The following is a 23,723-nucleotide window of genomic DNA, read 5'->3' as shown; positions in this document are numbered from 1 at the left end:
TTGATAATCTGGGCGTCAACTCTAATTGAGAAGAATGGCAGAAATGATCAAGTAACGAAATAGGTCGGGGTGCCCGGGGCGTTCTCTTATGGCATTGGAGGGTTGGCTGATTCAATCTCCGTCAAAGGCAGTCCTTGGGCTGGGCTAAAGTGTGGATGCCAGCTTGGCATTTAGCATTAGTAATGGACTGGTGAGTTCCTGGGAGGCGAGCCCAGGGTTGGGTAAGTTACCTTCTAAATGTAATCCGTTACAGTTACCTGTCCAAAATTGTAATCAGCAACGTAACTTTTGGATTACCCAAACTCAGTAACGTAATCTGATTACATTCAGTTACTTCTAGATGACTTTCCCCTTAAGAGGCATCAGAAGAAGACACACGTGTATGTTACCAATTGAGCCACATCTATTGCAGGATAAATCAATGTTACTGTTTACACCGCTGGCCATATATGGATGTTACATTTTCTTTTATGGGTTGGTTATGAGGGCTTCTTCTAACCCATCGCTTTCTACTGTACTACATATGATAATATGATTAACATGATATCTTTACAGTTAAAAAAAAGTCTTAGAATTCCAGTCATTCCAATAAATGTTATACCCCTTGATCTTCAATAATAGGACTTGGAAATATGTCAGTATAGATTATCCAATTTGTTTTTTACCTGAGCATAACTCCAAAACTAAGGACTAATTAGCAAAGACTTACTCGGTTTAGTATTTTGTTGTCATGGAGGACTGACTGGGCTTATTGATTTGAGTTGAAGAATAAATGCTGCGCACATGTAGTGGGCTGCGTTGAGCACTACTGAGTGCTATTTACATGTGAAAATGAATGCCATATGCTGCATTTGCTTTAGGTCTGTTGTTGACCTTTTTTTGGTGACACCTTGATATCTTGATAACATGCAGCTGTTTAAAGGGCAAATCCACAGATGAAACAATAACCAAATGACTCCCCACCTCTGTTTTGGTAAAAAAATGAGGGGTGGGCCTGGAGAAATGTAACCACTCTCAGGTTAATAGACAGAACTATGGGTGCAAGTCATTTTCCAACAATTGTTTACAGACAGATTATTTAACTCATAATTCACTGTATCACAATTCCAGTGGGTCAGAAGTTTACATACACTAAGTTGACTGTGCCTTTAAACAGCTTGGAAAATTCCAGTCAATGTTGTCATGGCTTTAGAAGCTTCTGATAGGATAATTGACATCATTTGAGTCAATTGGAGGTATAACTTTAGATGTATTTCAAGGCCTACCTTCAATCTCAGTGCCTCTTTGCTTGAAATGATGGGAAAATCAAAAGAAATCAGCCAAGACCTCAGAAATACAATTGTAGACCTCCACAAGTCTGGTTCATTCTTGAGAGCAATTTCCAAACGCCTGAAGGTACCACGTTCATCTGTACAAACAATAGTACACAAGTATAAACACCATGGGACTACGCAGTCATCATACCACTCAGGAAGGAGACGTGTTCTGCCTCCTAGAGATGAACGTACGTTGGTGCGAAAAGTGCAAATCAATCCCAGAAAACCAGCAAAGGACCTTGTGGAGATGCTGGAGGAAACAGATACAAAAGTGTCTATATCCACAGTAAAACGAGTCCTATATCGACATAACTTGAAACAAGGAAGAAGCCACTGCTCCAAAACCGCTATAAAAAAGCCGGTTTGCAACTGCACGTGGGGACGAAGATTGTACTTTTTGGAGAAATGTCCTCTGGTCTGATGAAACAAAAATAGAACTGTTTGGCCATAATGACCATCGTTCTGTTTGGAGGAAAAAGGGGGGGGCTTGTGAGCCGAAGAACACCATCCCAACCTTGAAGCACGGTCGTGGCAGTATCATGTTTTGAGGGTGCTTTGCTGCAGGAGGGACTGGTGCACTTCACAAAATAGATGGCATCATGAGGGAGGAAACATATGTGGATATATTGAAGCAACATCTCAAGACATCAGTCAGGAAGTTAAAGCTTGGTCACGAATTGGTCTTCCAAATGGACAATGACCCTAAGCATACTCCCAAAGTTGTGGCAAAATGGCTTAAGGACAACAAAGCATGTAAACTTCTGACCTACTGGGAATGTGATGAAAGAAATAAAAGCTGAAATAAATCATTCTCTCTACTATTATTCTGACATTTCACATTCTTAAAATGAAGTGGTGATCCTAACTGACCTAAGACAGGGAAGTGTTACTAGGTGTCACAACTTCCGCCGAATTTGCCTCCCCTGCCTGTTCGGGCGGCGCTCGGCGGTCGTTGTCACCGGCCTACCAGCCACCACCGATCCCTTTTTCGTTGTCTGTTTGTTTTGTCTTATTAGTTTCACCTGTGTCCTGTTGTATGTGCTTAATGAGCTTCCTTATTTAAAGTATGTGTACCCGCCCTTGTTTTGTGTGGGATTGTATTTGTGTTACATGTGTGCGTTAGATAGAGGTGTTTCTATTTCTGGACTTGGCACCCTGTGTTTTGGGTAGTCACATTTACTGTCCGCACCCTGTATTTTGGGCTTGTTTATTTTTGTGCCATATTAAAGAGCACCTTTTCCCAGTGGAACTCTCTGCGCCCGATTCCTTCTTCACCCACCTAGTCCCACGTAACACTGAGTTTAAATGTAGTTGGCTAAGGTACATGTATATGTAAACTTCCGACTTCACCTGTATATATACACTACCGTAGATATATACACTACCGTTCAAAAGTTTGGGGTCACTTAGACATTTCCTTGTTTTTTGAAAGAAAAGCAATTTTTTGTCAATTAAAATACAGTGTAGACATTGTTAATGTTGTTGCAAATGACAATGTTGTTGTAAATGACAATTGTAGCTGGAAATGGCTGAATTTTATGGAATATCTAGATAGGCGTACAGAGGCCCATTATCAGTAACCATCACTCCTGTGTTCCAATGGCACGTTGCGTTAGCTAATCATTTTTGTATAGTTCATCATTTTAAAAGGCTAATTGATCATTAGAAAACACTTTTGCAATTATGTTAGCACAGTTGAAAACTGTTCTTCTGATTAAAGAAGCAATAACACTGTCCTCCATTAGACTAGTTGAGTATCTAGAGTATCAGCATTTGTGGGTTCGATTACAGGCTCAAAATGGCCAGAAACAAGGACTTTCTTCTGAAACTCATCAGTCTATTCTTGTTCTGAGAAATGAAGGCTATTCCATGTGAGAAATTGCCAAGAAACTGAAGATCCTGTACAACCCTGTGTACTACTCCCTTCACAGAGCAGCGCAAACTGGCCTTAACCAGAATAGAAAGAGGGGTGGGTGGTCCCAGTTCACAACTGAGCAAGAGGACAAGTACATTAGAGTGTCTAGTTTGAGAACCAGTCCTCAATTGGCAGCTTCATTAAATAGTACCCATAAAACACCAGTCTCAACGTCAACAGTGAAGAGGCAACTCCGGGATACTGGCCTTCTTGGCAGAGTTCCTCTGTCCAGTGTTTGTGTTCTTTTGCCCATCTTAATCTTTTCTTTTTATTGGCCAGTCTGAGATATGGCTTTTTCTTTGCAACTCTGCCCCGAAGGCCATTTTTATTTGTAATTCCAGCCCCTGTCCCCACAGGAGGTCTTTTTCCTTCACTGTAAATAAGAATTTGTTCTTAACTGACTTGCCTAGTTCAATAAAGGTTTTTCATTTTGAGTCTATTTTCTCTTGAACCATATGGTCTGTCTACTGGAAAATCATGGACAATATGGACACAGATATAACAAATGAATACTATATGAATACATTCTCAAGTATAAATTACCAACGTTACGATAGATTGCCATATATTTTCTGCTAATTACCAAAATTACTGAAGATTCCGGTAACTTTGGTAAATTACCGGTAGCTATGGAGCCCTAAATAGGAGTGAACGGAAAGAGAGAGGGAGTAACCAGAACTAGCTCAGACTCATCCACTATCTTCAATCTTTAAATGCATTGAAAATAACTTTTATATCAAACAATCTCAAGAAACATTTTGTGATTTTGTGATTACTCTCACTTTAATTTAATAAATCTCTCGAAAACTTGAAACCCATCAAAGGATCCCATCAATTTATCAAGGAACTGTAGAAGTATCAGCCTCATTGAATACACAATACACAAACAACAATGATTGGACCAACACAATCAACAGTCACCAGCAGTAGCAAATGAAATCGTGAATGACTGTTCATTCACAGATAGACTGTTCATTCACAGATAGGCTGTTCATTCACAGATAGACTGTTCACACATGTAAATCCATGAATGATACAAGTGAAGGGATCAGGGGTGAAAGTCCATTACGCCAGATAATAATGGCCACAGAATCACAATTGTATCAATAAAGTGTACACCTACGCCTATATGTGTTGCACTGACAACCCTAAGAGGAGATATCTAAGCTCATTTGGAAATATTGATTTGTAGAATATATATATCGAAATGGAGAGTGTATAACCTATCAAATATGTTTCTTATCCCTGCCAATATGTTGTTTGGCTGATCTTCTTTGACGGTAGCTAGCTGGGCTGGATGTTGTTTTGCAGGGATCTGGTGCACTGCGAGGATCTGGATAAGGTAGCCTCTAGGACTGTAGCCATATGGGGAGAGGATGGAGGGAAAATAGGAGGAGAGAAAAGAGGGGGGAGGGAGGGAAGAGAGATTAGGAGAGGGAAGGATGAAGAATACCACCTGCCTGGTTGGCTACTTTGTTTGCTGTTTGGATGCTGTTGTAATGCCATCAAGTCAGTCAGTCAGTCAGTTAATCAGTCAGTCAGTCAGTCAGTCAGTCAGTCAAAGAAATACATAGATTTTGTTCCTGTTCAGAAGTAACACACCTATTTTACAAATACAACAAATCAACAAGGGATCTCATTCGTTGATTCAGGTGTTTTCAAAGCCTGAACACCCTGCTCTACATTCATCCATACTCAACCAGGCATGGCATCCCCTAGGGTAGAGTTCTGCATCAGGTCAGATACCCATGGTTCCCCACGGGTGACATGTGTGGAGATAAAATATAGGAGTGTCTACAGATGTAAGATCTTAATTTGATCACCCTGTTGCAGGATAGCGTTCTTCTAGTATAGTTTTGGTTAAAAAAGACATTTAAAGTTTGTCATTTCCACTTTGAAAACAAAAAAAATGTATCAACCCCTACAAAAATTTCCATTAATTAGAATCCACATAATAATTCACATTTCACGTTGCAGCTGGATTATTTTCCTGCTTCCTGCAAATTAAGATCCTACATCTGTATATAGTGTCTTATATGGGCATGGCCCTACAGTATGTAGGCTACCCTATGGCTAAGTCTTAGGCATATCCAGTATCACAACTAGGGCACTAATGACAATTAACAGAATGAACTTCCTTTGACAAAACATCTCATTGAACATCTCATAATCCCTTGAACTGCACAAACAGCACGACTCAGCAATCTGCCCATCTCATGAGAATGGAATTGACAATCGTCATGGCTACAGTGAGCTCCAGTGCTTCAGGTGCTGGTGGAGACATGCCATGATAGATTAGAGAAGAGAACAAGATAATACATGTCGGCTGGTTCCATCCTCCATCTGTTGCTATGACAACACTATGCGGTAACTCTGTGACTAAAACAATCTCTGTTTTAGGGGTACATGAGTAGGGGGAGGGGCACAATAGGCAAGAGAGGAGTTCATTGTGAACTGAAACTGATTTCCAAATGGTCATGCGAAGACGCAGTGGAAAATGTTTACCAAATGAAGTAGCCTGAAATAAATGATTTTACTGTTTCATTTTACACCCAATGTAGGGAGTGCTTATATTTGTTCTGTTTCACACAATGTATTGTTATACATAACCAACCAATGCAAGAGTTTGCTTATTGCTTCAACATGCAAGCTGCCATCTCTCCGACACACCTACCAACAGGCTAGGATGTCATAAACTTTGACAGTAGTGCAAATCGAACTGGTGCACAATGAAAACCTATCCACAACAACACAGCTATTTATCCTTGTCATATTGTATGCAATATATACAAAAGTATGTTGACACCCCTTCAAATTAGTGGATTTGGCTATTTCAGCCACACCCGTTGCTGACAGGTGTATAAAATTGAGGACACCGCCATGCAATCTCCATAGACAAACATTGGCAGTCGAATGGCCTTACTGAAGAGCTCAGTGACTTTCAACGTGGCACCATCATGGGATGTCACCTTTCCAAAAAGTCAGTTCATCAAATTTCTGCCCTGCTACAGCTACCTCAGTAAACTGTAAGTGCTATTATTGTGAAGTGGAAACGTCGAGGAGCAACAACGGCTCAGCCGCAAAGTGGTAGGCCACACAAGCACACAGAACAGGACCACCGAGTGCTTAAGCGCACAGCGTGTAAAAATCATCTGTCCTTGGTTGCAACACTCACTACTGAGTTCTAAACTGCCTCTGGAAGCAAAGTCAGCACAATAATTGTTTGTGGGGAGCTTCACCATGTGCAATGCCAAGCGTCGGCTGGAGTGGTGTAAAGCTTGTCAGTATTGGACTCTGGAGCAGTGGAAACGCGTACTCTGGAGTGATGAATCACGCTTCCCCATCTGGTAGTCTGACAGACAAATCTGGGTTTGGTGGATGCCAGGAGAACGCTACCTGACCAAATGGATATATGTCAACTGTAAAGTTTGGTGGATGATGAATAATGGTATGGGGCTGTTTTTCATGGTTTGGGTTAGGCCCCTTAGTTCCAGTGAAGACAAATCTTAACGCTACAGCATACAATGACATTCTAGATTCTGTGCTTCCAACTTTGTGGCAACAGTTTGACAAAGGCCCTTTCCTGTTTCAAGCATGACAATACGCCCGTGCACAAAGTGAGCTCCATACAGAAATTATTTGTCAAGACCAACTCCATACTAATGCCCATGATTTTGGAATGAGATGTTTGACACGCAGGTGTACACATACTTTTGGTCATGTAGTGTATCCATTACCCTTAGAGTTGCAGCGGGGCCCTGTTGTCATCTATACGCATATACTGTACTAAAGTGAGGCATATACTGTACTAAAGTGAGGCTGAGTCCCACTGTGAACACACTGCAGTAGAAGAGGATACCTCCAGGACTTGGCTGGACTCGTGGGAGGGGGGTGGGGCAGAGAGTGGGAGAGAAAGCTAGAGAGTGAGGCAGAGATGGGAGAGACAGAGAAAGATGGGGAAAAGAGAGGGGGAGAGAGAGAAACAGAGAGCGAGAGAAAGATGGGGAAAAGAAAGGGAGAGACAGACAAAGAGAGAGCGAGAGAGAGTGAGAGCGAGAGAGAGAGACAGACAGATAGCTGGTGCCAGGCTCATCTATAATTGAGACAGGCTGCTCAGATGAGCTTGAATTAAATTCAAGAGGGTGTCCCCGTGATGGAAATATCCAGCACCTGATTTCTCCTCCCTCCCACTCACTGTATCGCTTACTCCCTATCTCCCTCTCTATTTTGATCCCTCCCTCCCTCTTTCCTTTCTCCATCTCTCTCCTTCTCCCTCCCTTTCTCCTTCTCTGTCCATCTTTCTTCCTCCTCTTTCTTCCCCCTCTTTCTTTCTCTTTCAATCTCTTTTGCCTCAGTAGCATATGCACTGTTGGTGACATTACCCCAGTCTTCTGTCCTGATTCCGTGAGACTGTGGAACCTGATATAGCAGATTTGACTACAGGCCATACTGCAGAGAGATTATCTTGTTTGCACAGCAAATCCACATAAAAATGACATCCCACTCTCTGCTCTCGAAAGTCATTCAGTTCAATAGATGGCTTTATGCACATATCATCACTTTGCATACTACTGCAGGTTGGTGCTTTGTCATTCCAATGGTGACAGAGGGCTTCGCTTCATGCTAGTTAGATGTGTTCAATGCCTATGCGGAAACCCAGAGTGAATGATAGGGACTTTAATGTAGCCAATGAATGCAAAGTATTGTCTCACTTATATTATAAGTACCTAACAAAACTGAAGAAAGACAATAACTAAACAGATTGGACATAAAAATATGCACATACACACGAGCGCGCACGAACACACACACGCGCGCATGCACGCATACGCGCACGGCAACACACACACGCACGTGCGCACACACACATGCGCGCACGGCAACACACACATGCACGGCAACACACACACACACACACACACACACACACACACACACACACACACACACACACACAGAGAGGCACAGAGTTATATTTCTCAAGTGTGAGGGATGAGACTAATGGCAGTTTACTCAGAAATCCAGAAATACTATGTTTCATGGGGTAGTCAATGTAATGTTTTGTTTTTAAAATGCCACTGATTGGAATGAGTCATTATTGTGGCACCTACGTATCTAGACAGACAGCGCAACAGAGAGAGATAGAGAGCGAAAACAAACCTAATTTTGATTAACTCCCATACACTGTATCTACTGGGTGAAATACCACAGTGTGCCATCACAGGAGAGAGAGAGAGAGAGAGAGAGAGAGAGAGAGAGAGAGAGAGAGAGAGAGAGAGAGAGAGAGAGAGAGAGAGAGAGAATAAGTGAGAGTGTGTGTTGGATCAGGTGTGCAAAACCCTGAAATTCTACAGAGAGAGCGAGAGAGCAGAGAGAGCATGGTGAGAGAGATCATGAGCATGGTGAGAGAGAGAGAGAGAGAGAGAGAGACAGACAGACAGACAGACAGACAGACAGACAGACAGACAGGCAGGCAGGCAGACAGACAGACAGACAGACAGACAGACAGACAGACAGACAGACAGACAGACAGACAGACAGACAGACAGACAGACAGACAGACAGACAGACAGACAGACAGAGAGAGCATGGTGAGAGAGAAACAGACAGAGGGAGACAGACAGACAGACAGACAGACAGACAGACAGACAGACAGACAGACAGACAGACAGACAGACAGACAGACAGACAGACAGACAGACAGACAGAGAGAGCATGGTGAGAGAGAAACAGACAGAGAGGGAGACAGACAGACAGATAGATAGAGCATGGTGAGAGAGAAACAGACAGAGAGGGAGACAGAGAGAGAGAGAGAGCATGGTGAGAGAGACAGAGAGAGTACAAGTAAGAGGGTGTGTTGAATCAGCTATGCAAAACCCTGAAATTCTACAGTCACCAACTCATCTGTCCTCTCCCTCTCTGTTTACCTAATGTGTTTGTGTTTGGGCATGTCTGACCCTCTGGTCTAGAATGTTGACTTACCCTCATGTGTGTTACCCTCGTGACCTGCCCAGCACGCAATAAAAATATGGCCCCAATAAACCCTATGGGCCCTCGTCAAAAGCAGTGCACTAAATGAGGAATAAGGAGTAATTTGGGATGCAGCCCATGATGTTTATGCATGAGAGATGGTGATTGGCCACACAGCATGTATGAGTTTCTCTACTCAGCCAATCCCCACAGTCTGCTCTGTGTAATGGAGGTTAAGGCTGTTTGATTATTCCATTTGAATATATGAATACGGTGAGAAATTCAAATTGAGAAATGATGTATTATAGTGGTGCCTCCACACAGACCACACACACACACAGAACACCGACTTCATTCAACTGAACTGGCATTCGATTCAATAGAATAGTCTGCGTGTAATAGGATAGGTTTAGATGAAGCATTTGTAAAACAGGATGTTGTTGTGTGACAGAATTTCACGACGGTCATTACACTACTTCGGCAGAGTGAGAGACAGAGAAGGAGAACAGAAGAGAACTCTACTGTGAGCGTTCATCAGACCAATCTGAAACACGGATGAATGTGAAGACTGTAAATGGATCCCATCACAGCACAGAGGCATCAAGCTCTGGTTTCCTCTTGATTACATTTTTAAAAAAGGGACCGAATTGGAACGAATGATGTCACCACACACACAAGCACGCACGCACACACTACATGATGTATAGTGATTACAATAAGATTGTCTTGTTCCGTCTCCAAAAGAACAAGCCACCTGCATGGCCTTAAGTGTTTCTGTTGTTGTAGTATTCAGGACACGCAAAGAGACAGCAGTGAACTGAAAGACAACTGAAATAGCCAACTGGAATGTGCCAACTGAAATGTACCACTTTTGATTGTACATTTGAAAGAAGTCGAGGTTGGTAGTAGAATACAGATGGCGTTAAGATCATTGCAACATTGCATCACACTCGGCACCTCTATGTTGTAGGACGCGAGGTAAGCAGCCATTTTGGTTCCTTGAATGCACAGCAGTTCCGAGCGAGAGGCATACCTCACTTACTAAAGGACTACGCAATGCCCAATGTCTGATGTAAGCACAGGAAACGGTTCGAGGAGGACTTTGTGTTGTAACTTTATAGCAGAACCAAGCTAGAAAAGGAACACCAAAGGTTCCCCGAAAGGACAAGATAATAGTCAACCCATAATAGATTAATCTGCCTGACAAAATTCTGCTGAGGCAAGAAAATCCTTCACAGTTTGTAAAGGACGGAGACTAGGGGATTACTCTAAATTGGAGGAGATTGGCCGATAGGCTCCAAGTGGTCCATGGGAGAATCCAACCAAATGACCAATCACCCACACCACAATCACATCTCTCTCTGCAACACAATATCAGAGAGAAATCGGATTTCCACCCAGGCCCAACCATGCCTATGCCCCTGATGTGCATACCAGTCATGTCGTTTTAACACACTTAAACCCACAATATGAGTATTTTATAATGCAACGCCTATGATTAAATCAATTGTCATAAGGAGGTGAAAATCCTGTCTGTGTTATGAAAGGTCCCTCCCTAGACGGCTCATTGCCTGAGTCCCAAATAGCACCATATTCCCTACTTGTGTACTACTTTTCACCACAGCCCTATGGGTCCTGGTCAAAAGGAGTGCACTATTCAGGGAAAAGTGTGCCCTTTGGAACGCAACATACGGAGTCAGGAAGTTTAGACACTGAGGTAATTAGAGCCTTACAGCTCCAGCAACGATAATTAGGACCCCTCTTTCTCTACCCCTCCAATCTTTCTTTTCATCCCTTCATCCCATCTCTAGGGGCTGGCCTGGCCAGTGAAAGATAGCAGGACAGACAGTATTGATTCATTCTCCCAACACGGCAGGTTTGAAGATCAATGCAACATGAAGGTATTTGTGTCCTCATTAAGCGATCGATGCCTGTGATGCCTCTCCTATGTTGGAAAAAAACACACTGCAGAGTTGGTCCATTCGGAGGCTTTGGAGCACTGATATGAGTTTGAGGTAATGAGGTGTTTATTGCCATGGCCACATCGCAACCCATGTGTTCATCCACACCTCTATACATAGATGACTTTATCAGACCCCCAGACTATGTCCTGGCTTAGTAACAGTACAAGTCCCTAGTTCCCTCAACGTCGTCCTCTCTTTCTTCACCTTTATACCTCTGTCATCCATCTCTCCAGTACGGTCCTCCACCCTACCTGTCCACATCCCCCTATCCACATGCAAGGTTCTCCCAAGGATTTCTTTAACAAGGTGTAAATGTCGTGTCAGCACACAGCAACCCATGTTTCATGACCAGTCACCAACTTTAACCCGGCTTCAACCAGCTCTTATGAAACCGTTCAGCCCTTGTAGGTGGAAATGTCAGCCAGGCCAGTGATTACATACACCTTGACCATGACGCAACCGCTACAAGCTTAGTCATCTGGATAGAAAGGAATATCATTGTTAGAGGGCATCCGCATGCACCCTGGGTGACCCTGGTTATTGGATATGGGAGAGGTGGTTTCAACTTTCACTCTGCCACTCGCTAAGCATGTGACCCATCAAAACAATAGCAGCTGTCATGCCAACTCATAATCTCCATGGAAAAATCAGAGGCGGCTTAAACTACTCAACTCATTCATTTATATGTCACCTTTTTATGTATTTAGCCAAGAGGCAATGGATTTGACCAATTTATTTTTGTTTCTAGGTTTGAGCAATATTCAATTTCCTATTCAAGTGTATGGAGATGCAATTGTCTTCACAAATAGATACGGAGTTTTTCTACTTCAAAAGCTCTAGACAGAAACCCCCTCTATCCGAGTGGCAATAAATGTCAAACATACACAGTGTTTTTGTTCAACACAAATGACCTACTGACGGGTTTACTTCAGAAAAGTCCCTTGTCAAGCCAAGCCCATTCCATTTCCTGTCTCTCCTGCATTATTCTGTCACCTCTCACTGACCCATATTCTGCTTCAATTTGGTCATATAAACAGAAAAGCATGAGCAACAAGCCCAGTGGTGAGGACTCTGTGGTCCGTACTCACCATCCTTGCGGTGGTAGGTGATCTCCACCTTGCGCTCCTCAGACCCCATCAGAGCCTGGGCTACCTGGGCAATGGCATGCCTGTTGGTGAACTCTCCGTGGAGGAAGTCACAGGTGCACGGCCTCTGCATCACGTCCGCCCGCGAGAAGCCGGTCATCTCACAGAAGCCATCGTTGCAGTAGATGATGGCGCAGTTCTGAACCCGGGCATTGGCTATAATGAATTTCTTATCTGTGAAGGTATAGAAGGGTGTGCGATCATAGTGGGAAAGAATGGGTAGGTTAACACATTCATGGTAGCATCAGAGGTATGTGATATAATACCACTCTGCATGATGCTTTATATACAGAATAAAATATTCACTGTATTATAAATCACTCAAAAATATACAGATGATCCATTAAACATTTCTCTTTCAGTCCTATCATGGCTAAGGGTGCATTGCTTCAGTATTTGTTAATGGAGCTGTGTGCTTCATTCCTCTTGATTAATGTTCATGCCAAAGCCATACTATAAAACAGAGAGATCCACATTGAATAACTGGCACACATAACCACCTGACCATAACCATTTCAAATGTGGGAGTATTTGAAAAAGGTTATATGTATGTTATTTGGATACTACTTATTGCCATGTAATCTTGTGGAGAAACATTAGTGGTTGCTACTTCGAAGTGCCTTAGATAATGCTCAATGATATCCCATATTTAAATTATTTTACCCTCAACTCTCCCACTTCTAAAGTATCACAAGCGCAACAATATTAGCTCTACTCTTACTGATTGTTTAAAAAAATGTTTTCGAAGTACCAATTGTCAGATCAAAAATATTAACTTCATTTATTTTGTACGTGTGCAAGCAAGGAAAATACATGTTCCTACCATTATGAATATTATGAATTTAAAGATACATTATTGTGAAAACACAAAGATAATACTCACTTTGTCCCTCAAATTTCTTTATAATTATCCCCAAAAAGGTGTTTTGTGGCGCAACATGACCTCTCCGAACAGGCATGATTATTCAAAAAAATAAGAAAGATTCCGCTGTCCAAGTAGGAACGCACCTTTCTCCTGAGACTCAAGTTCTCGTGGCTCCAACCGCTAAAGCCTGAATGTCTCCCCGTTGTCTATACTCATCCTTAGGAAATCTCCCCCTCTTCCGACCTTTCCTTACTTCAACAAAAATATGGTCCGGCTAGGGCGCATTTTGACGCCTTCAAAGTGCACTTCGACAGCATTGACTCTGGAGTAAAATGTTGTTGTACAGCGTAGTTTCTCCAACATTTCAAAATGATCATGTGAGGGACCCTGCCGCCGCTCTATTGCGTTGCGCTCGCTGCTACTGCTGCTGTTGTGGAGAATGGACTGATGCCCGCGGTGCCACCGACAGTGACGTTACCCCGCTCAGGCAGCGCTCAGCTCGTGCACCTCGCGATCAAGGCGGCTGTGGAGGAAATCATATATCCATGCATTGAAATGAAGCTATGGGTGATGCCAGGGCAATAAAGCTGTATCGTCTATTTTTACATTGACCCATGGAAAACACGTGGGTTTATGTCTCACGTTGACTGTGGCATGCCTGTAATTGCCAATGCATATAATGCATACGATGACTGCATGCATTTTAGACATACTGTAGTTGTTTATCAGATAAAGAGAAATATACAGTTCCACAAATGAATCAATGGAAACAGGCTACAAGCACTAATGATTCTTTGAAACACAGGCTTCGACACTAATGATTCTATCAAGTTACAAAGAGGGGGAAAACGTTGTAGATGTAGTTCCCTGTCCATGGTGCTGAAGTTGTAACAAAACTCCTTTTTAGAAGCTCCCTCTTAAAACATCTGTCTCAGAATCTCTGCACAACCTCATCTGGTCCACTGAGAAAACAATACAATAGCCAGGCGGCAGGGGAAGATACTAAGGCGCACAAAGTCAGGATTTAGAACCTTTGCGTCTCTCAATGATTACCATACGGAGCAGTCATTCCGATTTGTCTCTCTACACTGGAAGACTTGTCTGTCATTTCAACAGCAAAACACTGTAGAATGCACAGTCAAATGCGGCACATGTGTTTTACTGCGTTAATGTTGTAGATTGCACTGCTTTATGGGTAAAATGCAGAAAAATACTGTTATTAACTGTTATTTGAAGCCTCCTGTACAAATGACTCTAACATACTGTATTTATTCACAGTAAAAGCTTATAGCTACTGTAGATTCAAAGTTTCAGTTTCAGACGCCAACCTCATACTGTCGGGTGACACACGTGACGCTCAGACTATTTAAGTAAATATCTTCTTAGCAGTGGTGAAGTGGAATAATATTTGTATCACATGCTGGTTTGGTGCTGCACCTTGACTTGTTTATAAGTATCTTTACTGATAGACAACTTTGAAAACTGCGTGTTTTCGTAGGTAACCATATGAGTTGACTTTTGCACTGTTGGTTAGAGCCTGTAAGTAAGCATTTCACTGTAAGGTCTACTACTGTTCTATTCGGCGCGTGTGACAAATACACGTTGATTTGATTTGCTACTTCTATTGTCAATTGTATTGTTCATAGTTTTTAATTTTGTTACTAATTTGAATAAATGTATTTTATGTGCAAATGTATTGTTTTTTTACATTTAGATTCCAGGGAGAATTTCACTGTAAATCTACAGCATTATACTGGCACCAGAGTTGCCAGCTTAATACTGTAATTTTGCATTTTAGAAGCGATGCTGAAATATATTTGACGGAACAATTTTCCGGACTGTAAAACATATTACAGCATCCATGCTGTACATTTAGTATTCATTTGTAAAAGTATAAATTACTAAAGTTACAATAGATTACCTGTTAATTACCAAAATTAAGTACATTTCCGTTAACGTTGGTAAATTACGGGTGTATTTGCAAACCTACATTTACTTAACTGAAGTTAATTTGAAAAAGTAGTTCACTACATCCAAACTACTTAGTCATAGGTTACTATATCACACACACACACACACACACACACACACACACACACACACACACACACACACACACACACACACACACAAATTGCTGAAAAGGGCATGACTTCCCCACAGTCTGAATCGCATTAAGGGTCGGTGTGACAGCCTTTTATGAATTGTGCTCATTTCACACACTCAACTCACTGATTAGACTGGCACTGTTTTGGCACCGCCACACAATCTGTCACAGCAGTCACTGGATGAAACAGGAGACAGAGAACCAGATTGGTATGTGCATAAGAACTAATGGTCCTTTCCGACAACAATCTGAATGAAACACACTAACATCTGAACTTCCTGCTATCAGACGCATGCCAAAAAGCATTGTAAGAAGCAGCAAAACAGACAAAAGGTGTCTGAATCCGAGCATTCTACTTCAATGAAATGGCAGTCTGCATACTGTATGTTGTTGATTATTTTTGCTATCTGTTCAGACACGTGGATGTGGGAAATATAGTTCACATCGAGAGGTTATTTCCATGTATTGAAAGCTGCAGTGAACCCTACGACTATACATGAAGTGTGTTCTACTGTCACCTACCCTATATCACCAGCAAGACAATAAGCCGGGGAACAGTTTCTCTCCATCTTATCTGGATGTGAGAGACCCGTAGGCTGCAGCTGTGACAACAGATAGTGCTTACTGAAATTACCCACAAAATGATTTCTCTGGGCAATAGTAAAAGACGTGTAGCTAGCTACAATTCTGAGAGACATTTCCCCCTGACTTATGTCCATGATAGCTGTTACCAGTATTTATTAAACATAAACACAGCTTGGTGTAATCCTTCTCTCAGGAGTCACGTTCGACTCATTCATGAGTGAAATGCAGAGAGAGAGAGGGCAGTGGCTGAATATGTTCGAGGGAGGGAGGGAGGGAGGGAGGGGGGGAGGGAGGGGGGGAGGGAGGGAGGGAGGGAGGGAGGGGGAGGGAGGGAGGGAGGGAGGGAGGGGGAGGGAGGGGGAGGGAGGGAGGGAGGGGGAGGGAGGGAGGGGGGAGGGAGGGGGGAGGGAGGGAGGGAGGGAGGGAGGGAGGGGGAGGGAGGGAGGGAGGGAGGGAGGGAGGGGGAGGGAGGGAGGGAGGGAGGGGGGGGGAGGGAGGGAGGGAGGGGGATTAAAAGGAGAGATAGAGGCTGTGTTCCATTCACACAAATACCCACATTTAGGTGGAGAAATAGAAAGAGCCATGGAACGGAAAAAAGGGAGGGAGGGGTTGAAAAGAGATGAGTAGAGATCATCTTTTGTAATTCTAAGTTATTCATGATAGAGTCTGGCTTGTTTTACACAATGTCACAAAATATTTGTTCAATATTTACGACATACTAATCATGAGAAGAAAAGGCTTCCGCTGCATATACAGATGTAGGATTTTAATTTGACCAGCAAATAATCCTGCAGCAACAGGATTTGAACGTTTAGTTCATAATGTTGCTTGATCAGTGATTAGGTTATTAGTTGGCAGTGGTGTAAAGTACTTAATTTTAAGTAAAAATACTTGAAAGTACTACTTTTGTACTACGTTTTTGGGGTGGCTGTGCTTTACTTTACTATTTATATTTTTGAAAATTTTAACTTTTTCTTCACCACATTCGTAAAGAAAAGAATGAACTTTCTATACCATACATTTTCCCTGACACCCAAAAGTACTTGTTACAATTTGAATGCTTAGCAGGACAGACATTTTTTCCAATTCACGCTCTTAACCCTTGTGTGGTGTTCGGATCTGTGGAACCCATTTTCAATGTTTACTCAAATAAAAAACAATACAATTCATAATTTTTTCAACCTGAGACTTGGTTCATTCAGCCAGCCCCAGGACCAGCGTGTCAGCAACCAACTCATCAGCAGCCTGCAGGAGGAGAAATATGGATGTCAAAAATGGTTTAAACTGTCTTCTTGCCCAAGGAATGAGCCACTCCGCATGGCTGCCAATGTGATAAGGATGCAACCAGGTCCGACACAGATGGTGGTTACTCTTGTGCAGGACATAAAGTCTTCTTTTTGAATTGTTCATCCCAGACACCATCCAGAAAATCATTATGGACTGCACTAATATGGAGGTAAGGCGTGTTTTTGAAGAAGAGATGGAAGGAGATGGAGCAGACAAGCATACTTTGGGGTTCTTATCCTTGCTGGTGTTTTCAGATCCAATGGGGAATCCACAGAATCCCTGTGGGATGCAGAAACTAGGAGAGAACTTTTCTCTTGTCTCTGTAAAACTTCCACATTATGTCCAGGGTTATCCTCTTTGATAACCGAGACACCAGACCAGCTCGGATGTAGAGAGACGAGCCAGCTGCAATCAGGTCAGTGTGGGACAAGTGGGTGGACCGCCTTCCCCTGTTTTACAACCCTGGGCCCAGCGTTACTGCTGATGAGCAGCTTATGCTATTTAGGGTCCGCTGCCCCTTCAGGCAGTACATACCGTCTAAACCCGTCAAATATGGAATCAAGATCTGGTCTGCTTCATCATATGTGTGGAACATGCAAGTGTATACAGGGAAGCCAGGTGGAGGAGCCACTGAGAAGAACCAAGGGATGCGGGTTGTCCTGGACGTGACACAGGGACTCCGTGGCCACAACATCACTGCAATAACTTTTTTACTTTGCACAAGCGGGGACAGGAGCTTGTCAATAGGAAGCTGACGATGGTTGGAACAGTACGAAAAAACAAGCCAGAGCTCCCACCTCAGCTGTTGAATACATGGAACAGGCCTATCAATTCCTCTAAGTTTGTGTTCAAGGCCGACACGTCTCTAGTGTCCTACATGCCAAAGAAAGGCAAATATGTGGTACCCATAAGTAAGCTGCGTAGGGATGGGAGAATCTGTGGCCAGGAACATCAAAAAACAGAAATCATAATGGATTACAATGCCACAAAAGGAGGGGTGGACAATTTAGACAAGCTGGTGACAGGCGACAGCTGCAAAAGAAGAACCCTACGCTGGCCACCTGTGATATTCTTCAACATCTTCGACATCTTGGCATTCAACACGTTTGTCATCTGGATGGCGTTGAACCCAGATTGGAACAGAGGGAAACTCCAGAGGCGATTGCTCTTTCTCGAGGAGCTGGGGAAGGCATTGGTAAGACCTCAAATCCAGAGCAGGCAACATATCCCAAGGACCCCAGCTTCTGCAGCCATCACGAGGAGGATTCAGGAGGAGGACGCTGGTGCGATGCCCCATCCGCCCATCCATCCAACCCACAGAACCAACAACTCCAATACCGAGAGTAATTGTGAGTGATGCTGTTGCATGTGGTCTTGACTGACTCTCCTACGTTGGCCTGCTGTAACTATATATGTGAGTGAGTGAGTGAGTGAGTGAGTGAGTGAGTGAGTGAGTGAATGAGTGAATGAGTGAATGAGTGAATGAGTGAGATGTTAGTACAATTCCTGAACTAAGTGTTTTCATCATTCTAGATTGCAGCCGGTAGCAACAAGAAGAATCGCTGCGATGTGTGTGGACACAAGAAGGACAGGAAGACACAGTACACATGCATCAAGGGCAATAAATACATTTGCAACAAACACACAGTAAAATTCTGTTCCTCACGTGGTGTGTAGACCGGCCTTCATTTGTGTTCAATGGGGCTCCTTTACCATTTCCATAAAATACTGCATGAAAAATTTGTCCTTCCAACTTGTTCAGTAAAAGCAATGAACATCAATAGCGATGAAAACCCTGTTTAATTTATATTTGTTCAAGATGAACATGACTTATTCCACCCATGTCTTGATTATAATGGATTTTTATCTACAAAAAAATCACATTTTATCCCAAAAAACAAATAGCGTTTTTATTGATAAATGTGATCTAGCAGAGGTAAATGGCAAATATTAACCATGTATGCTGTTTATATTGCTCGTAATTGATATAAGTCAACATCTAAGTATTAAGTATGAAGTATTTTTATGTAAATTGATATGGCTGTATTGTTTTAAAAACCCAATAATGTTGTGGGTCCATCAGATCAGCGAACATTGGGTGCATAACAAAAACATGAACACCACACAAGGTTTAAAGAGAAAATCCCTTGTCATCCCTACTACATCTGATCTGGCAGACTCACTAAACACAAATGCTTAATTTGTAAATGATGTCCGAGTGTTGGAGTGTGCCCCTCGCTATCCAGAAATTTAAAAAACAAGAAGATTGTGCCATCTGGTTTGCTTATTATAAGACATTTGACATGATTTATACTTTTACTACTGACACTTAAGTATATTTGACCAATTACATTTACTTTGATACTTAAGTATATTTAAAATCAAATACTTTTAGACTTTTACTCAATAAATATTTTACTGGGTGAATTTCACTTTTACTTGAGTCATTTTCCAGTACCCTATCTTTACTTTTTCTCAAGTATGACAATTGGATACTTTTTCCACCACTGTTAGTTAGATATAGGCTATATGAAAAATGCAATACTGTTAATTTAACTGTGTGTATGTGTGGTTTTTCAGTGCATTTATTTAACTCATGAAAGCTCATCTGCATTTAACTTCCGGGTGTTCGCCGGTTTGTTTTCTGAAAGGAGAATATCCAATCATAAGCTTGCATCTGTCTCTCTGTCAGCCCATTCATTTTTAGTGAATCTGTTGTCAGCATGAGGAGCAATTTAGAAACAGCAGCCAAGGCCTTTAATCCACAGATCACACCAGGGAAAATGCCTCGCTGCTCCCAGGAACGACCCATTCCTCCTCTTTTTCTCACTCAATCTATTGCTCTCTCTCTCTCTCTGTCCTTCCCTCTCTCTCTCTCTCTGTCCTTCCCTCTCTCTCTCTCTCTGTCCTTCCCTCTATCTCTCTCTCTGTCCTTCCCTCTCTCTCTCTCTCTTATCTCTCTGTGGATATTAAACACGTGCACATGTTTAGATTTTGGCACATCTTTATATTGGGCTCCAGAGTGGCACAGCGGTCTAAGGCACTGCATCTCAGTGCTAGAGGCGTCACTACAGACCCTGGTTAGATTCCAGGCTGTATCACAACCGGCCGTGATTGGGAGTCCCATAGGGAGGCGCACAATTGGCCCAGAATCGCCCAGGTTTGGCCGGGGTAGGCCGTCATTGCAAACAAGAATTTGTTCTTAACTGACTTGCCTAGTTAATTACAGTTTTTTTTGATTGCTTAAGCACGATTTTCAAAACAGGGCCCGTGTTTTCAAAACACTACACACAATTAGCACAACCACACACCCAATTAGCAAAACAATACAGATCCTTTGCAAAATTAAACACTCTTGTAAAAACTATACACTTCTTTTTAAAAACCACACTTTGTTACCATATGAAACACACACGTTTCACATTACTATACTCTGTTTGCACGAGTTACACTCTGCTGTGATAAACCTAAAACACTTTTAGCACTTCTTCTCTTCGCCTAGCTGGATCTGGCCAGAGAATTTCATCAACATCGCAGGCAATGTTGTCATTAGCAAGACACCTTGGAAAGAAACGTCTTGAATGACGAACCCATCCTTGCATTGCTGCTACCTCCATCTGGTCACAGGCCTCCTCCATGGCTTGGATGAGGGGTACCTCAGCCTGGAGACGGAGATCATATACCTTCCACCGCCATGCCAAGAAAAACTCTTCTATAGGGTTGAGGAATGGAGAGTATGGTGGAAGATATAGGACGGTGAAATGTGGATGTTGCTGAAACCAGTTCTGAACCAGAGCAGAGAGGTGGAAAGACACATTGTCCCAGACAACAATTTATTGCATATGATCGATTTGATTTGTTGCTGTTATGTTGTGCAATTGGTCCAAGAATGTAAGTATGAGTGTTGTGTTGTAAGGGCCTATATGGGCATGGCGGTGGAGGACCCCATTCTGTGTAATGGCTGCACAGAGTGTTATATTACCCCCACGTTGCCCTGGGACATTGACTAAAGCCCTGTGGCCAATGATGTTTCTTCCCCTCCTTCGTGTTCTCGTCAGGTTGAACCCAGCCTCATCTACGTAAATTAACTTATGCTGGATCTCCTCTCCATCCATTCGTAAAACTCTCTGATAAACAGTGTCAGGCAACATTGTGTAGTTCAGTGTAGATCTAGTATACATATTACAGTACAGTAAAAGATTATGAGACAGTATGCAAGATCACACTGCTAAAGTGAATACATACCTCTGCATAATCATGCTGCAGTCGTTTCACCCTTTCGGAATTGCGCTCGAAAGGCACTCGATAAATTTGCTTCATTTGAATATGTTTTTTCTTTAGGATGCGTGCCAGTGTTGATGTTGAGACCTGATGGATATCGTTGAAAATGCCGTGGTTATTGACAATGTTAGCTTGGAGCTGCTTGAGTGTTATAGCATTGTTGGCCAAAACCATGTTTACTATCTCCCTCTCTTGCTGTTCTGTGATCATAGGAGGCCTTCCTCCTTGTCGTCCCTGACCCTCAATCCTATGTAGAAAAAAAAACGTATACAATAGTACAGTAATTTCACAGGAAAAGGTAACAGAAGTGCTGATAGTGCATAGAATACAGTACTGTAAGCAGTTACTGAAACCGTGCAGATGTTTTTGATATGATGATATTTTTACAATACCTGTTTTCCAGTCGAAATGTTCTCATCACACTTGCCACTGTATATCGGCTTAGATTTGGCTGTACTCGCAGTCCAGCCTCCCTCAGCGTCAGGCCGTGGTTGACAACGTGGTCAACCAGTGTTGCGCGGATCTCAATTGTCAGATTCGGTCCTCTTTGAGCACCTTCTTGTCTTCCTCTTCCTATTTCTCTTCCTCCCCTTCCTCCTCCTCGTCCTCCTCGCCCTCCTCGTTCTCCTCGCCCTCCTCGTTCTCCTCGTCCTCCTCGTTCTCCTAATCGTCCTCCTCCTCGTCCTCCTCCTCGTCTTACTCTTTCTCTGACTCTTTACATTGAGCTTGAAGACCGATGAACTCACCTGCCGCTTTTTATAGTGCTTATACACCTGATTGGTGTTTCTACAATTAAGCAAACAAGTGTTTGCACACCTGATGACTTTGTTGAACCAATTGGTTGGACGGTGTGGTAATTTGACAGTCAGTGCTTTGGTATTGCAAGGATGTGACTTCATGATAGATTGTTGTGCGTAATGTATGTTAAGTGTGTTTAGTGTTTTGCAAATCACTGTGTGTAGAGTTTTGCAACAAGTGTGAGGTTGACAATGTGCTTACAGTTGTGCAAATATGGGCTGATGTTTTGCTTCTTGAGTGTAAGATTTTGCTAATAGTGTACTACTTTTAATTTTAGTGTGTAAGCAATCCAAAAAAACTGTAAAGGTCAAATAAATAACATAAATATCAATGCTCATATTTAGCCTAGTAACGAATCTACAGGTAACTGCTAAAATAAAGGAAGAACCAACATAAAGTGTCTTAATAGGTCGTTGTACCAACACAAGCCAGAACAGCTTCAATGAGCATTGGCATGGATTCTACAAGTGTCTGCAACAAGTTGCTGTAACCTTTTTGTGTCCCACACATTTTCCACCGCTTTCTCCACTTTGGGTACAGGGTTGATGGGAAAGGACTGCTGCAGCCCGGGGGCCAAGGTGTTGGAATGGCAGTGATAGCCTGTCCTGTCACCTCCAGAGATACCAACGTGTGTGTGTGTGTGTGTGTGTGTGTGTGTGTGTGTGTGTGTGCGTGTGTGTGCGTGCGCGTGTGCGTGTGTGTGTGTGTGTGTGTGCGTGTGTGTGTGCGCGTGCGCGTGTGCGTGTGCGCGCGTGTGTGTGTGTGCGTGTGCGTGTGTGTGTGTGTGTGTGTGTGCGTGTGTGTGTGCGCGTGTGCGTGTGTGTGTGTGCATCTAAATCCTTGTCTTCTGTCACCATCCAGGCTAACAGGCCTTCCACGGGTCATCACCAGAGCAAGAAGTGTCACCCCCCCATTCCTCAGATGTATCACCCGGAACACTGCACTGTACCTTGTTTCAATCACCACACACCCAACACTCTGGGCCAAACGCTGTGGGTGTCTGGCAGGGTGAGAGTGAGGGGAATGTGGAGACATAGGATGTTCTCCTTGTGTAAAAATGTGTCGCCTCATAAGATGTTGAAAGGTGCATAGAATTGAATGAACAGGACACGTTTAGGACAATGTGTTAAGTGGGTTTATTAGTTTCCTATTATAAGTATCTGGCACTTTGTGCTTGCCTAATTTCTCAGTAAAAAGCTGTACAAAGTGTCGAGCGGTGGCATGGCTTAGAACCCTAATCATGAACATGTCCTCTAGGGGGGGAGAACATATGTAAGCACTTGGGAAGCCTGCTGCTGGTAGAATACTAAACGACTATCTAATCTAGCTATCTAGCTATCTAATGAGTAGGTTTATTATGCAACACACACAGGTGGTGATGACTTAATCTGTCAAATGAAATCGCCGGAGAATGTCCTAAAACAACATAATAATGAATTGAAGAATGTCTTGTAATCCACTGAAACGTAATCTTGATCTTAGTTCTTTTG

General features: G+C 42.8%; 1 protein-coding gene across 1 annotated transcript in view; it reads right to left on the bottom strand.

Moving 5' to 3' along the window:
* Window positions 1-13,557, bottom strand: part of LOC135543472 (potassium voltage-gated channel subfamily H member 7-like) — a 78,396-nt gene extending 64,839 nt beyond the window's left edge. The window contains exons 1-2 of the mRNA XM_064970754.1: window positions 13,194-13,557; window positions 12,254-12,484 (exon numbers count right to left, since the gene is read on the bottom strand). Of these exons, the coding sequence (XP_064826826.1) occupies window positions 12,254-12,484; window positions 13,194-13,269 (307 nt within the window). The 5' untranslated portion in view covers window positions 13,270-13,557. The remainder of the gene's footprint in view (window positions 1-12,253; window positions 12,485-13,193) is intronic.
* Window positions 13,558-23,723: the final 10,166 nt, after the last annotated feature.

Source organism: Oncorhynchus masou, chromosome 7 (assembly GCF_036934945.1).
Source record: "Oncorhynchus masou masou isolate Uvic2021 chromosome 7, UVic_Omas_1.1, whole genome shotgun sequence".
In the NCBI taxonomy this organism is placed as follows: domain Eukaryota; kingdom Metazoa; phylum Chordata; class Actinopteri; order Salmoniformes; family Salmonidae; genus Oncorhynchus; species Oncorhynchus masou.
The sequence above is the reverse complement of the archived record's forward strand: the minus strand, read 5'-3'. Positions and strand labels throughout refer to the sequence as shown.